General features: G+C 37.2%; 1 protein-coding gene across 1 annotated transcript in view; it reads right to left on the bottom strand.

Annotated features, from left to right (window-relative positions):
* LOC149253863 (G-type lectin S-receptor-like serine/threonine-protein kinase At1g61480) overlaps nucleotides 1–5,643 on the bottom strand; it is a 34,824-nt gene extending 29,181 nt beyond the window's left edge. The window contains exon 1 of the mRNA XM_089454608.1: nucleotides 5,454–5,643. Within this exon, the coding sequence (XP_089310734.1) occupies nucleotides 5,454–5,643 (190 nt within the window). The remainder of the gene's footprint in view (nucleotides 1–5,453) is intronic.
* Nucleotides 5,644–16,690: the final 11,047 nt, after the last annotated feature.

Genomic DNA, 16,690 nt, shown 5'->3' with positions numbered 1-16,690 from the left:
AATTTATAATAAAACGTAATATGGATACTAAGTTCAAAATATTTGAGTGAAGCTACCTTTCGTAACAAAAGGAGCCAATATGATAAGGAAAAATTATGACGAGATCCAACTATGCTTTTGTAACATTAATCAATTCTTCTATAAAAGGTATCTTCCTTGTAAATAAGGTTTTAAACCATAATTTAAGGCCATGATGTATATCAAAATTTGGTTCATTTTAAGCAAGATTGAATGTGAAGATCATTGGCCCCAAACTTGGACCCAAAGTTGGACAAGTTAATAAAATTGTTCCTAGAGGCAATTTGAATTGTTGTTATCTTTGGAAGTGTGGGCAATGCCTTTGTCATTTTCAAATGCTCATTTATTCTTTTAAATATGTAGCTACAAAGATGTAACCTATTTATTTATTTTGGAGGGTTCTAAGTTCTTTTATTTTGTTCCAATGATTTTTTTTGTAATTAGTTATGATGTTTGGCTTTTGTTGAAAATCGAAAATTGAAAATTTAAGTGTACAAAAGTACAAACATTCTTATATTTGAGATAGTTCCCTCGTTTTTAAGAAACTTGCAAAGATGCTCGTTTATACTTTTAAGTATGCAACTACAAATATGTAACATATTTAGTTATTTAGTAGGATTTCCAATTATTTTATTTTGTTCCAATGATTTATTTTCATAATTAGTTGTCTTGTTTGGATTTTGTTGAAAATTGAAAATTTAGGTGTACAAAAACACAAATATTTCTATATTCGAGAGAGTGCCCTTTTTTTCAATGGGCTTGCAAATATTCTCGTTTGTCTTTTTAAATATGAAACTAAAAGTTGTAACATATTTATTTATGTATCAATTTTTGAGTTCTTTTATTTTGTTCCAATGATTTTTTTTTTTGTAATTGGTTATCGTGTTTGGATTTTGTTGAAAATTGTAAATGTAGCTATACGAAACCACACATATTTTTATATTTGAGAGAGTCCCTTGCTTTCAATGGGCTTGAAAAACGTTGTTTGATATTGTTATAATGATAGCAAATTAAAAATAACAATTTACTATTTGAACAATACATACCCCAATTCTTAAGAGTAAAATGGCAAGAGACCGATCTATAATGCTAAAAGATTGATCTCCCATCTAGGTGTAAGGAAAGTCATCAAGATGTTTATGCATCTACATCAGTTGAATCACTTGATGCACTTGTCCATCAAGTATCCCTTAACTAATAGAAAACTTTTGATATCTTGAAAATTCTCGGATGGTGCACGGTTGATGAAGCAGCCTCTCATGAAGTAGTTGAGTACTTATAATAGAAATAAAAGTGTACAAGTTACTCAAGGCCATATTGGCATGAACAAGAGTTGATTGCATTCATCCAGACTCCTGAGGGATTACAAACTGGCAAGACAGATTAGATAGGAAATCCTGGTGTGTATGATGAGACTAATATTCAAGTTATCGCAAACATTGTTTCAAAAATCTATAATCAATGGAATTAGTCATTGGCTCTAGAAGGACTAAATTTGCAATGATGTGAGATAGTGCTTCTACGAGATATGTGTTTGGGAGTACAGTGAAGACATCGGATCTGCAATGACTCAACTTAGCTAAATTGCATTGAAGGCTACATGGGATTAATCTACAAAATCACAGTTGCATGGACACAAATGGTATGAAAAAATGGGATGGACTGTGACGTTAAAAATTTGGAAGTGAGTGGTGTCGACCTCCCAAGCCAAGGTGGGAATGAGATACAATTGAAGCCCGAAGCTTTTCCAACACAAAATCAAAATCATAATAAGATCTGAAAACAGAAATTCTAATTCTTGAAAAATGAATACAACTACCCAACTATAATAAGGTTATGAAGGACTTTGGGCATGGAAGGATGGATCTTCAAGCCGTGAAGTGACAAGTCATAAGACTCATTACTGCAAAGAACAAAGACCATCTTTAGGATTGCAGTGATCTCTAGCTACTAGCACAAACCCATCTCACAAATTAGAGTGGAATGGGCTTTTGTAAATTCTTATTAATTGAACAAGGGAGGTTATGGGTTTTGAAGAAGACATGTTGCAACAACATTAAGATTTACCTTTCACTCAAATTGGGGTACAGAGAGATCACCTAACATATCACATGTGTATTTATCTATGGCCTTCTTCACATGCTATCCCTTTACGATGTTTCCTTTACAACATTTAATACAATTGCTAGTTTAAATGATTATAAAAATTAAAAATACATCAGTCTTTTAAAAAATCATAAATACACTCTTAGAATAACATTTAATAGGGGAAAAATAGATTAACGATATGTGATCTTGTAATTCTACTTTATGTCAATTACAAGATATGATAGCAGGTTCTCCCATGAAAGCCGTGAACATTGCAATGTGCTTTCGACTGTTATTAAACAAATCCATGAGCAATCGTGACTGAGTACGCGACCAACTGAGAACGACATAGTTAAAGAAGGGAAATATTAATTCATATTCATGAAATCAAATAAATAATAAATTTCGAAATAACTAGCAACGTAATAACATTAATTTTATGATAGAACCTTATGGGAATTTATAATAAAATAATTTATAGATAAGTTAAAAAAATTAGTGGGGCTATTATTTATGTTATAAGAAAAATAGAATATATATTTATTAATTACATAAATAAATAATCAATGCAAAAAAATTATATTAAAATATTTGTGAAATATAATATTGTTTTTTAATTTTTTCTATTTATCAATTAACACTAAATGGATTAGAGGAACACTAAATGGATTAGAGGAAAACAACTACATGAGGGAAGTATTCCAAATGGCTATATACTCTAAATTGCTTAAATACTTAATAAATAATAATTATTTAATATATTAGTTAATTTATTCCATCTTTATTTATTAATGTATTTATTTATTTTATTATCCTATTAGAAAAATGAGTAAAATAAACCACAATGAAAATATATAAATAACTAACTAAATAAATTATAAAATAAAAAAATAATAAATATATAAAAATCACAAGAGAGGGAGTTCTTAAAAAAAATGGATAAATAAACAATAATACAATGAAAATTATTTAAAAATATAAAATGAGGGTGTAATTAATATATATCTATATCTATCTATCTATCTATCTATCTATATATCTATATATATATATATATAAATAAATAAAATGATAGTGTTAATAGTAATAAATGAAATTGATCACACCTACATAATATTATTTAAAACAATGAATAAAAAGAGGGGGAGTCTTCTGTAGAAGAAAAAAAATGAAAGGAGAAAGACTAAGAGGAGAGGGCGGGAATCCAACAGTTACTAATTTTCCACCCTCATCCCTATTAATTTTATTAGAGGACAGCTCAATTTCAATGGCTTCCCTAAACTTGCCTTGATCCCTATTTTTTAACAACTTGCTTCACATTAATATACTTTATTTTATAAATTTATTCTTGGTTTACATCAGTGAATTTATATTTACTTGCTTTAACACTCATTAGCAATTAGATCAAATAGGCATTAATTTTGTAATTTTTAAAAATAAATTTTAAAATAAAATAATTTTGTAGCTTCATAGAAATTTTAATATAATAAATTAGGATTGAAACTAACCATTTATATACTTATATTTTAATTTTTAGTTTATTAAGTGATATTATAAATTGAATTATGAAAATATTTTTAATCTTTAAAATATTTTTAAATAAAAATATAATTATTATTTTATATTTTATTTAATTAAAAAATTATTAAAATGAATTTATTTAAACTGTAAATTTGATATGTATAAGAGATTAGTTTTAAAAATCATTTTTTTAATTAAAAACTTATTCTAAATTATTTTTAAATTAATATTTAAATTAAAATAAATTTATAAAATTTTAATTATGGAAAAAGTAAATAAATCATATTTTCATTTTTGCTTTATAAAATTATGTTGTAATTTTGATGGATATGGTGCGAAATTGTTTTAAATTAGAAATTATTTTAGGGTTCAACTACGTTAAGTAAGTCATTCATCTATGACCATTTCCATGATTTAAAATATTTTTAAATTAATACAACTATATAGATTCAAACCATTTTCAAAATAATATTTAAAATAAAATAAATTTATAAAAATTTAATTAGGAAAAAATAAATTTAAATCATATTGTGATTTTTGCTTTATAAAATTATATTATGACTTTAATGCATATGGTGTGAGATTGTACTAATTTATTTAAAATATTTTTAAATTAATACAACTATAAATTCTCGTCTTGATGTGGTTTGAAAGACGTTGGCTAAAAATTTCTCTTATGTGATTTCATTATGGATTACAAAAGATTGAATGCAGAAACAACTATATAGATTAAATTGATAGTAAATATCTATAGACATTAAAAAAATTCATCTTATATTTTTCAAGGTTAAAAAAATCATAAAAATTAGCTAACATATAGTTTTATTTTAAATTATTCTCATTATATTAGTATTCGTATATTTTGGAATAAGACTTATAGAATTTTAATTTAACTATCAATAATTATCAAATAGTTGGTGAGAATTTAATTGTAACATAGGCATATGAAAATTTTCTTTTACATTCATTTAACTAGATGATAAATATTGATTTTAGTCATTCAATATTAATATCGAATGGAAATTTCATTATTCAAATTCGTTCCTAGTAGTACAAAGGTAAATAACAATGCTTTTACCACAATAGTTAATTCCTTATGATTCTACCAGATATTTATTTAAGTCATACTAAATTAATTGAATGAACCCTAAGTGAATTCCAGTCATATGATTTGATTTCTGAGCTGAATTAATACCAAACATCAATTGGTACAGTCATTTAACCACTTGTTTAATTTTTTGACGGCTAACTGCCCTAGGTTTTCAGACCCCATGTGTCACGCCCCCAATTCTTTTTTCATTAATTGGCAAGGGTGCGGCATCGCCTAAGTAGCTAACATGTTCCATTGTTAAGTTACCTTGCGAACTACACCTAACATTCATCATCTTTCTTTAACAACATTAATGTGTGGAATCCATTAACATTATAACATCATCATAAACATTCATAAAACAACAGAAGGAACACCATTCATATGCAATAATAATCTTTTATTATGAGTTTGAAGAATTTACAAATGACCAGGAGCGAAGCTCCATCGGCGTTTTACCCGTGTCGGGCGCCCACCTCGTGCACGCCTTTCAGGGTGGTCGCACCCTCACCTCACCGTTTTAACACACAAGTCTTCTTGCCTGAGTCAGGTGGACGCGTGTTCACATGGCCCTCCACCCGGACTCCTCAACTGAACTCGTGTTACCCGGTGGGAGGGCACCTTCGTGCACCCTCCACCCGCACACACAACCGACGGGCGAGCACCCACATGCACGCTCCACCCGAGTTATCGACCAATGGGCGGGAATCCACACGTACCCTCCACTAGTGTTTACCTTCGAACGACAGGCAGGCACCTTTGCAAGACGCACGACCCGCACTACAACCCGTCAACAAGACTTCATGCCAACCTCGTGTAGAGCTGCCGGGCGCATAACCTGCACTCTTGTTGCGGCTCTTCTCCACCCTTCGCACTTCTGCTTGATGAGCGAGCAATGTCTGAATTGTCTTTTTCCAGGTCTCCATCCGCTAATATATACGATGGGCAGTGGGGATCGTGCCACCCGGCCAACCCTCCATTCCATCCTCCAACCACGCGTCTGTTTGCAAAACTTTGCCCGAAGTGTAGGTCGGCCCGGCCATGGCACGGGACTGCCCCACCTCAACTCACTTGTTTGCCAACATTTCCCGGTCGGTCCACGGTGCAAGTCTCCAACTCGCCTGCATATAAGTGAGGCAACCAACTCGTCCACAGTATGTCTCACCCTTGGTCGCCTTCCTAACTCACGTGTTCACTACTTCATTTGGTGTGTGGGTGCACCCGAGAAACTTGCCAGCTGCAGGGCGTTACATCCTCCCCCACCCGAAGGCATTGTCGTCCCTGACAATCCAACTCTCCACAGTAGCTTCTTGTCATACTTCGCAATCTTCTACTTCCATCTCCAAAGTGAGTCCTCTGTTTCCCAGCTCTCCTCCTATGGTGTGTTCTTCCATCTAACAAGAAATTCCCATCTCATGTGTTAACCAAGTCTTGTAGTTCGGAAACTCAGAATCTTGTCCAACTCTAGGTTCGGCTTGTCCACAATCTTGGCTGGTCCTCTCGGTGGTTCAGCTCTCTCTGGATGATTAGTATCAAGTCTGCATCTCTTCAACTGACTCATGTGAAAGACTGGATGCTTCATGTGCATATAGTGTGGAAGTTCCAGCTCGTAAGCAACTTTCCCTTCTCTCTTCTTCACCTGGAATGGTCCCTCATACTTCCTCGTAAGTTTGCTAGTAGTTCCCTTAGGTGGCTAAAACTGATCTTGGGTTATCCTAAGAAACACTATATCTCCCACATTGAAGTGTACATCCCATCTTCCTCTATCTACCCATTTCTTCATTCTCCTTGCAGCTTTGTGGAAGCGCAACCATGCCAGCTCCAAGGTCTCATCCCAAGCCTTCATGAACTTCTTCGCTTGAGGACTCCTCAAAAAACCTCATGTCACTATGGTATGTGGTGTGACTAGCATTTGTCCATTCACCAACTCAAATAGATTGTACCTCGTCGCAGAACTCTTTTGAATATTGTAGCTGAAGTGAGCAATATCCAAGAGTTTAGGCCAACTCTTCTGATTATCTGTCACATAATGTCTCAAGTAATCCTCTAGTAATGCGTTGATCCTCTCGATCTATCCATCTGTCTGTGGATGGTAACTCGAACTCATCAATAACTCTGTCCCGACTAACTTCAACAATGTGGTCCAAAATCTACCTGTAAATCATGGATCTCGGTCCGACACGATGCTTAATGGCATCCCCCAATACTTCACTATGTTCTTAAATAACAACTATGTAGTCCACTCGGCTCCACAAGGCATCTTTGTCGGAAGAAAGAAACATACTTGGAAAAATGATCAACCACGACCATTATCCCATTACACCACTGAACCTATGGCAATTGAGTGATGAAGTCCATCGAGACACTCATCCATGGTCTCTCAGGAATCGGTAATGGCTGCAACAGACCTCCTTGCCTCTGAGTATCTGATTTGTCCTGCTGACAAATGATGCATGTATGTACATACTCCTCTACATCCTCCCGCATCTTTTCCCAAAATAATCCTCTCCCTAACAATGCCAAATAATGATGCTGCCCTAGGTGGCTAGCCCACGGTGAGTCGTGGCACTCCTTCAAAAGGTGCCTCCTGAGCCCAGATGACTTTGGAACATAGAGCCGGTTTCCAAACAACAAGAATCCATCTTGGAGAAACAACTTTCGTGTCTTCCCCTCCTCTATCTACTTCACTATATTCTGCGCATGAGTATCAGTCTCAACACTTTCTTTGAGCTTATTCTTCATCTCTTTTGACATCTAAACTCGACTCCTACTCCTTGCTGCTCGGTCCTCTCTGTCCAATGCCGCAAGTTGCCCCTTCCTGCTAAGGGCATCTGCTACCACATTGTGTCTTCCTGGTCTATACTCAATAGTCATGTCGAATTCTGCCAAGAAGTCTTGCCAACGAGGTTGCTTTGCAGAAAGGTTTGGCTGTGATGCAAAATAACTTGCTGCAACGTTTCCTGTCTTGACAACAAATGAATTCCCAATCAGGTAATGCCTCCACACATGAAGATAGTGAACGATTGTAGTCATCTCCTTCTCATGGACCGAATACCTCCGTTCTCTATCCTGCAACTTCTGACTCTCGTACGCCACCGGATTCCCATCCTGCATAAGAACCCCTCCTATAGCAAAATCTAAAGCATCTGTGTGTACCTCAAATGGTCTCTCAAAGTTAGGTAACTTCAGTATCAATGTTGTAACCATCCTCCTCTTCAAGTCATCAAATGCCACTTGACATTTTTTCGGTCAACTCCATCTCTTGTCTTTGTTCAATAGGTCTATCAATGATGATGTTACCTTGGAATACCCCTCTACAAACTTCTGTTGGTAGTTGGTCATGCCCAAAAACACCCTCATCTCATGGACATTCTTTGGTTCAACCCAGTCCTCGATCGACTTCACTTTGCTTGGCTCCATCCGTATGTACCCTTGACCAACTATATGTCCAAGGAACAGAATCTCAGTCTAAGCAAACACACACTTAGACTTTTTCAAGTACAACTGATTTTCCCTCAGTGTCTCGAACACCATCGCCAAGTGCTTCTTATGATCCTCCATGTTGTTGCTATACACCACTATATTGTCCAAGTATACTACTATGAAGGAATCCAAGTATGCTCATAGGACATCATTCATCAAAGTGAAAAACGTAGCTGAAGCATTGCACAACCTGAATGGCATAACAAGGAATTCAAAGCTACCATACTTTGTTATTATTATAGTCTTCTTCTCGTCTCCTTCAGCTATTCGCACCTGATAATACCCATGCCTCAAGTCCAGCTTGGAAAACACTTGGTCTTTCGCAAGCTTGTCAAAGCAATCAATAGCCAATGGCAAAGGACACCTGTTCCTTACCGTCTGCTTGTTCAGTGCACGGTAATCATAGCACATCCATAGCTCATTCAAATCCTTTTTCCGCTGGAACAACACTGGAGCTCCATATGGGGACGTTGAATGTCTAATGAAAGCTACATCAGCTAACTCTTTTAACTATCGTTTCATTTCCTACAACTGAGGTCCTGACAATCGATAAGGTGCTTTAGTCAAGGGTTGCTTTCCTGGCTCAAGCCCAATGCTATGGTCCAGTGCACACCTTGGTTGAAGTTTCTTTGGTAGCTCATCAGGCATCAAATTTGCATATTTGGGCAGTACCTTAGAAATCTCGGCTGGAACAGGCGTCCCTACTCAATCACCTTCAACTCCCTTGAACATCACCGCATATGTCTCCATATCTAACTCCTTCATAGCCTTCTCCAAACTTAGTGCAAAAACATGCTGCACCTTGACTTCCTGTCTTTGCCTATCAGTGGGCAAAGTCCAAGTTTGTGACTGTCCAACCAGCACCACCTCATCATAGAAGGGGACAACAATTGTCTTGTTTCCCTTCAAGAAATCTTTCCCCAATATCATATCGAAGTTGTTCATCTCCATCACTTTGAAGTCCAATTGACCCTTCCAATCTTTTATCTGCACAGGCACTTTGTGTGCCAAACCCGCCACTTTAGCTCTAGAGTTCACCACCTTGACTTCCACATTTGATGGGAAGATCATCAGTCCAACCTCTTTTGCCAACCGTGTCATCATGAAGTTATGAGTGGCCCCCGTGTCCACCAGAGCTTGAATGGTCTTGCCATGAACCATCAATTCCATGACACTCGGACTGTTAATCCATGATTTCTCCATAAATTTTCCCTGCATACATGTCTGTTCTCTGCATCCTCCTCTGATACCATTATTCATGCCCCCAATTCTTTTTTCGTTAATGGGCAAGGGTGCAGCATCGCCTAAGTAGCCAACATGTTCCATTGTTAAGTTACCTTGCGAACTACGCCTAACATTCATCATCTTTCTTTAACAACATTAATGTGGGGAATCCATTAACATTATAACATCATCATAAACATTCATAAAACAGTAGAAGGAACACCATTCATATGCAATAATAATATTTTATTATGAGTTTGAAGAATTTACAAATGACCAGGAGTCAAGCTCCACCGGCGTTTTACCCGTGTCAGGTGCCCACCTCGTGCATGCCTTGCACGGTGGTCGCACCCTCACTTCACTGTTTTAATACACAAATCTTCTTGCCCGAGTTAGGTGGGCGCACCCTCACATGGCCCTCAACTCGGACTCCTCAACCGAACTCATGTTACCTGATGGGTGGGCGCATTCGTGCACCCTCCACCCGCACACACAACCAATGGGTGAGAACCTGCACGCACTCTCCACCCAAGTTATTAACCGGTGAGCGGGTGTCCACACGCACCCTCCACCTACTTTTACCCCTAAATGGCGGGCGGGCACCTTCGTGCGACCCACAACCCACACTACGACTCATCACCAAGACTTCATGCCAACCTCGTGTAGAGCTGCCCGGCGAGCGAGCGCATAACCTGCGCTCTTGCTATGGCTCTTCTCCACACTTCGCACTTCTCCTTGATGAGCAAGCGATGTTCGAATTGTCTTTTGCTAAGTCTCCATCTGCTAACATATACGATGGGCAGCGGGGGTCGTGCCACCTGGCTGACACTCCATTCCATCCTCCAACCATTCGTCTATTTGCAAAACTTTGCCTGAAGTGCAGGTTGGCCCGCCCATGGCATGGGACTGCCCCACCTCAACTCGCTCATTTTCCAACATTTCTCGGTCTGCCCACGGTGCAAATCTATAACTCGCCCGCGTATAAGTGAGGCAACCAACTCATCCACATTATGTCTCGCCCTTGGTCGCCTTCCTAACTCGCGCGTTCGCTACTTCGTTTAGCGGGTGGGGGCACCCGAGCGACTCGCCAGCCGCAGGGCGTTACACCCTGTATCTGGAGCCTTCTCCATGGTCTCCAGTTGGCTCTTCTTCGCATGGATTCTTGTGCTATTTCAATGGTACTGCTTGGTCCTTGAGACCGAACAGTGGAAAAACCCTCCCACGCACCTAAGCTCTAGTCGGGTGAGGAGACTTGGCCCTTGTTGCATTTGCTGACTGCTGGCTCATTCTTTGTTTCTCGGTGACGATTTCCATCCGTTAAGCAATTCTGTTGATAGCTTTTCTTCATCCGATGGCGTGCTTAGTCCTGCCTTGAAATCCTACCATTGTAACTGAGGATTTTGCTCTATTTCACAACTTTTCGATCATGGCTATACTTTCTTCTAGTTACAGTTCGGAGGTGACTACTATCGAGCCGAGTAAGAGCTCTCCTTCTATTATTCCTGTATAAGTTATTTGTTTCCTTCACTCCAGTTTTGTGTGAATAATGAGCCAATTTGTTGGTGCTTGTAAGGTATTGCATGCTCAAGTACTACAGAGTTTGGTGGCACAACTCCTCCTTCAGTAATCTCTAACCCTCATGCCATTCTTTAGCAGGTATGCACAGGAGTTTTGATCTATACAGGAAGGGTTTATAGTTTTCCTTTCGAGTGACATATTGGACTCTAGAACTGTAATATATGTGTAATGTTATTTAAGGCTTAGAGCCTATATTTTGTTTGAGGGCTTCGGCTACAAGCCTCTGTTCTGTTTTATACTTTCTGACTGTAATTGATTCGCATTGTTTGGTAGAGGCTACTAAGTGTTGGGTCATTTGTCGCTTAAGGGGTATAACAAAACCCCGAATGAAACTTAGTTGCTCTCGTCTGTAATCTTGATGTTGTAATTCAGAGGATTTTGTCTCTATACTTGTTATCTCTCCCTTAGTAATGGTGATAATGGTATTTGGTTTCTACAATTGGTTGCTTGGACAAGATACCATTAACTCTAAGAAACTCTATTAGATGACATTTTTTTGTAAATTCTATATTGGTTTTTTTCCGTGTACTACATTCTTGTATGAGTAGCATCTTTTGTTGAATGATATATTAACCAGTTCTTTATGATGGTTAGGATTTCAAGTAACCAGGTCATATAATAACGACAGGGGCATGCACTGAGTTTCTTAGTCTGGAATTTTAGTCTTTTTTCATAATAAAGGCATTTCTGTCTTTGCCTGTTTTCTGGTGAATTTAGTTCTTGGGGTTTCTCAACCTAATTTCCTTAACCAGGAATGTCAAAGTTTTCAACCCCTCTATTATAATTTACTGGGTTTAGGGTTTTTCCTAATTCTGAAACTAACATAGATTTACATTTTCGTTCCCGTCCTTGTAGACTCTGAATTTAACTGTCTGGGTTTTTGGTGGCATTTAACTGCCTTTCCTCATTTGCCAGTTTACCACAATATTTTCTTTCTACAGAGTTCTGTGTTTGTTTTACAGAGTTTTTGAGAACTTTAAGAAATATATACATTCAACTGTTCTTTTCTTTTTAAAAATCTAAACTTTATAGTAGCTAAAGTTCTCACCTATCTTAGCTACAGGCATCACATAAGATACCTTTCATATATATATAGTTATCTGTAAACAATTTCTAATAAAGTTAATTGAAAACATATTCATCCTATCATTCAATAAATGGATTCAATGATTAAGTGTTCAAGATTCCAGAATATACTCATCTGGCTAGTTGAACCGAACTTAATCTTTGATTTTGTCTTGCCTCCCAACCGTGAGACCAGCGCTGCTTCGCTTTCTGTCTCCCCCCGAGCTACCCCTCACAGGGTTTCTCCTCATGTTTTTAGCAAGTGGAATAATAGTATTTTAATCAAAATGAACTAATTATATACTATTATTCCATGAAGGTAAATTCATATTGTCCACCTAATAATGATTAATAGCTAAATTAAATTTTTGGAATCTCTATTTAAAAAGAGACACACATATATTTTGACAAAAAATAGACACACTCATATATATAATATAATTAATATTATTGATTTAAATTAATATAATTTAAAAATATATTAATGTGAATTTATCTTGACTCGGAATATATCTTAATTATCATTTTTTTAATTTAAAAAATATTACCATTCAAAGAATTTGATATATATATATTCTTTTTATTTCATTAAAAATAATAAAAAAATACATAAATGTTTTCAAAAGAAATTTTAATTTATTATTTATTATTATTACGAAAAAAACAATTTTTTAAGATAAAATCTTTATTTTCCATACATTAATTATTGATGATTAAATTAAAATTCTGAAAATTTATTTTAAAACAAACATATCTATCAACATATTTATGTTGATAGATATGTTTGTTTTAAAATAAGCTTTTAGAATTTTCCATACATTAATTATTGATGATTAAATTAAAATTCTGAAAACTTATTTTAAAACAAACATATCTATCAACATATTTATGTTTTTTTTTTTCTCAATAAGACTACTTCTATTATTTATACAAAAAAGTTACAGCAAGGCATCCGCCTTGAAAAGTCTTGCCATGAAGTTGGCATTTTACAAAACTGTGCTTGACCTTAGTGTCCAGAAGACTGACAGCAGTATCTTTGACTTCGTATAAAACTCAAAATGACTAGACAACGTTGAACATAAACGAAACAGAGACTGACTGAGACCTGATACATGCATTGACGATGAGACTCAAAAAAAGGAGGCTAGCTCCTACTACAGAACCTGCAAAGTGCAGAGGCACGGGCTGGATCAGTCATCCTCGGAGGTATAAGGCTCCTCAACGACCCTGCACCCGAATTGAAGTGAGTCCTCAGAATCAGATTGATGAACCTCTGAGCCTGCAGGCACTCCTCGGGTTGGCGCGCTTGGACCTGCAGTGGCTGCAGGATTCACCTCAGAGAGACCTCCCGAGACCTGGCGCTGATTATCTGTCGGATTTGCCATCCTCTGGTCTACAAGAACCCCAGGATGGGCCGCTGCTGAACCCCGGACAGCTTCACATTTTTCAATTGTAACTGAAACTATGAAGGTAGAATTGGCTAACGAACACGGGATGCGGTAGCGGACAGTGGGGTGAGCATGATTCTCACATTCTTCATTCCAGACGCGTCCTCGACCCCTACCCCTACCGCTTCTGGTGACTGGAGGATTGCTACGACCAGAATCTAATGCTTCCGAGGAAGGGTGCGAGATGGGGTTGGACCACTGAGAGGTGGCGCGGCCGCGGGAACCGCCTCGCCGGCTCCCCATTCTGGGCCTTTCACGCGGCATGGTTACGAGCAAAGGCTTGTCCAAGGAACTGAGACACAGAGAGGAAAGACCAGGAACCCAATGCCCTGAGACAAACAGAGACTGAACCCCGACACGATCTTGAGAACCAGGAACCAGAGCAAAACGAGTAGAGAATGTTCTAGAGCCGAGGGAAGGTATGACAGGCTGAAGCTCACCGACAGAGCGGCTCAGGGAAACACTCAGAGCAGCAACCCATAAGGCAACAGAGGACTGCGACGGAGCCGCGGGAATGATGGTCTTATTGAGCGCCATAGCGCAGATAACCAAGAGACAGTATGAGGAAGTAAATGCGGCCATTAATATACCTGTGCGAGACCAGCTCGCCCGTCCAGAACTATAATCCGTGGCGCGTTTGGGCTGACACCTGCCCTTTCCATGCGCCCCCATCGTACTGAATGACCTGTCAAGCACCCGCATCCGGGAATCAACATATTTATGTTGATAGATATGTTTGTTTTAAAATAAGTTTTCAGAATTTTAATTTAATCATAAATAATTAATATATGGAAAATAAGGATTTTATCTTTAAAAATAATAGGTTTTTAGTAATAATAATAAATTAAATATTTTATTTATAAAAAAAAATAAAAAATATTTACATAATGGCATTATGTAGCTATTCTAGGTTTTGTATTTTTTTTTACTTAAATCTAGCAAAAATACAAATTTTGGATTGGACTATATACATATATATATGATTTTTGTTTACAATTAACTTTTGAAGGTATAAATGAAATTCAACACCACTCTTATGACACTTGAATGATCCAAAATCCCAAAATCTAACCCCAACAAATTCATATTAGATTTTAAGCAAATTTATAGAAAAACTACCCAATCATTAAGAAAAAATTAATCAAGAGGGGGATCAAACGCCTTCTCACGTCCACCCCGTAGAGAAGCTTGACAGCATGATCAAGAGGAATCCCCCAATTCCTTGTTCTTACTCGCCAGGCCAACGCTGATAAGACTTCGAATGTGGTACAATGCTCCTTCAACATTTCTCTAATATCAGGTTCTCGTTTTTTACATTGGCCACCTACTGCTGCATTGAAGAATTAGGGTTGACCATGAATCCATTTTCAAGGATCTCATCATGCTGGAAACGTACAAGGGTTTCAGAAATTCCCTCTGCCACACCACTTCAATGGAGAGCTTCGTCTCTCCTCTGGCGATCTCCGCATGTCCCGCTTCAACGGAGAGCTTAGTCTCTCCTCTGGCGATATTTGCAAGTCCAATGAGAAACTAAACTGCTCCTCGTCCATCACACAGACAATGGTTGAAACTCATACCCACAACAAAACCCCAACAACTGAAGTGTGTTACCCATTTTTATCAGAACACAAAGCACCCATTCTGAGTTGGAGCTTACCTAATCCATTAAAATCTAGGGAATAATGGCAAAGTAAGAGGAAAAGGTTTATATGAAAAATGAGAGAGGGTACGTCCTCGACTTGTGCAGTGAGCAGTAACTAAAAGATCAGTTTCTCAAATTAAGGTTTCAGCTCCTCCAAATCACCTAGCAATGAAAGAGTGTTATGCGTGGAGGCTTCCACAAAGAGAGCTCCCTCTCCTATGCACTCTACCTAAAGTGACCATCTTCAATTCTATTTACCCTACTTGCAAGTGGGTAATAGTACGCTAATACTGGTGACAGTGCATCCCTAATAACTTTCTCATGATTTGCAGTACCATAAATATTATGATAGTCATTGTTATTCACAAGCAATGTATTGAATTTGCGCCTTATGATAAGATGGTTATCTAGATTGGAGAGATAGGGTGTGGTTCTGGGAGAAGGTTGGGAAGGTGGAACCATGACAGTTCCCAAAACATTTACAGTCAGCTCAACTGGGGAGAAACATTCCTTTATATCATGTTTCTCCATGGATGGAACTCACCTACACCTTCTTAGAAATGCTCAAATGTGCTTGGACAAAAGATGATGTTGTTGTTAAATATATCAGAATCCTTGGATCATTAGTGTAGGTGTTTGAGTCAAGATACATGACTATTGTTGAGGCTAGGAAGTGTTGTACAATTGGAGATAACCAAAGGAAAATCTTGTGAAAAACTTTAAGGTTCATGACAAGTGGTATCAAAGTTCAAAAAGTTAGTTTCAAAAAATTGTTTAATGTTATTCACTATGTTTTAGAATGAAGTAGTAGGTTAGGGGGTTGATTTGATTGGTTCAAAATAGCTTGGTGATCATCCTTTGGGAATGAAGTCGCTTGGAAAGCTTGGGTGCTCACTAAGGAAACATATAATAGTATAAGTGTTGGATTGACCCTTCCATAGAGAATTGTCTAGAATGATACTAGCATGTTCTAGAGATTGGATGAAGGTGCATGATAACCTTGAGCAGTTTGAACTATTCTTATAGGTTACAATCAATTAAAGAATAACCTAGTTGGGTGTGCCATCATGCCTTCGAGTGCATTTCAACCAACTAAAAATTCACACAATAGTCATAGAGTACATGTTATGGTCCTCGTGCCTTAAAAATGATAAGAAACCAATTATTACAATCCTCTTCAAGGGGGAAACCTCCTTTTCCTATGAATACAATGTACAAGCCAATATTTGATGATCTTAAGACTACACCTCCTTAATGTATATATAAAAAACAAATGGTACAATTAAAATAAATGGAACCATGGGAGACTTTTGCATACATAACAATATAAAATTAGAAATATAATCACTTAATATCTAGGGCTTAATAAGGGGATTTTTGTTTAACATGGGGCTTAACTTAACCCTCCCCTTCAAAGAAGTGTTTTCATCAACACTTGACTATTTGTGAGTGTTTCTGCATGAACAACTCATCTTCCCATGTTGCTTCTTCCACTGGTAGGTTCTTCCATTTGATGAGGTACTCAATAATTGC

This window comes from Pinus tabuliformis, chromosome 7, assembly GCF_031772625.1.
Source record: "Pinus tabuliformis cultivar Carrire ecotype Pingquan chromosome 7, CPIR1, whole genome shotgun sequence".
Taxonomy (NCBI): domain Eukaryota; kingdom Viridiplantae; phylum Streptophyta; class Pinopsida; order Pinales; family Pinaceae; genus Pinus; species Pinus tabuliformis.
This window is presented reverse-complemented; position numbering and strand designations above follow the sequence as displayed.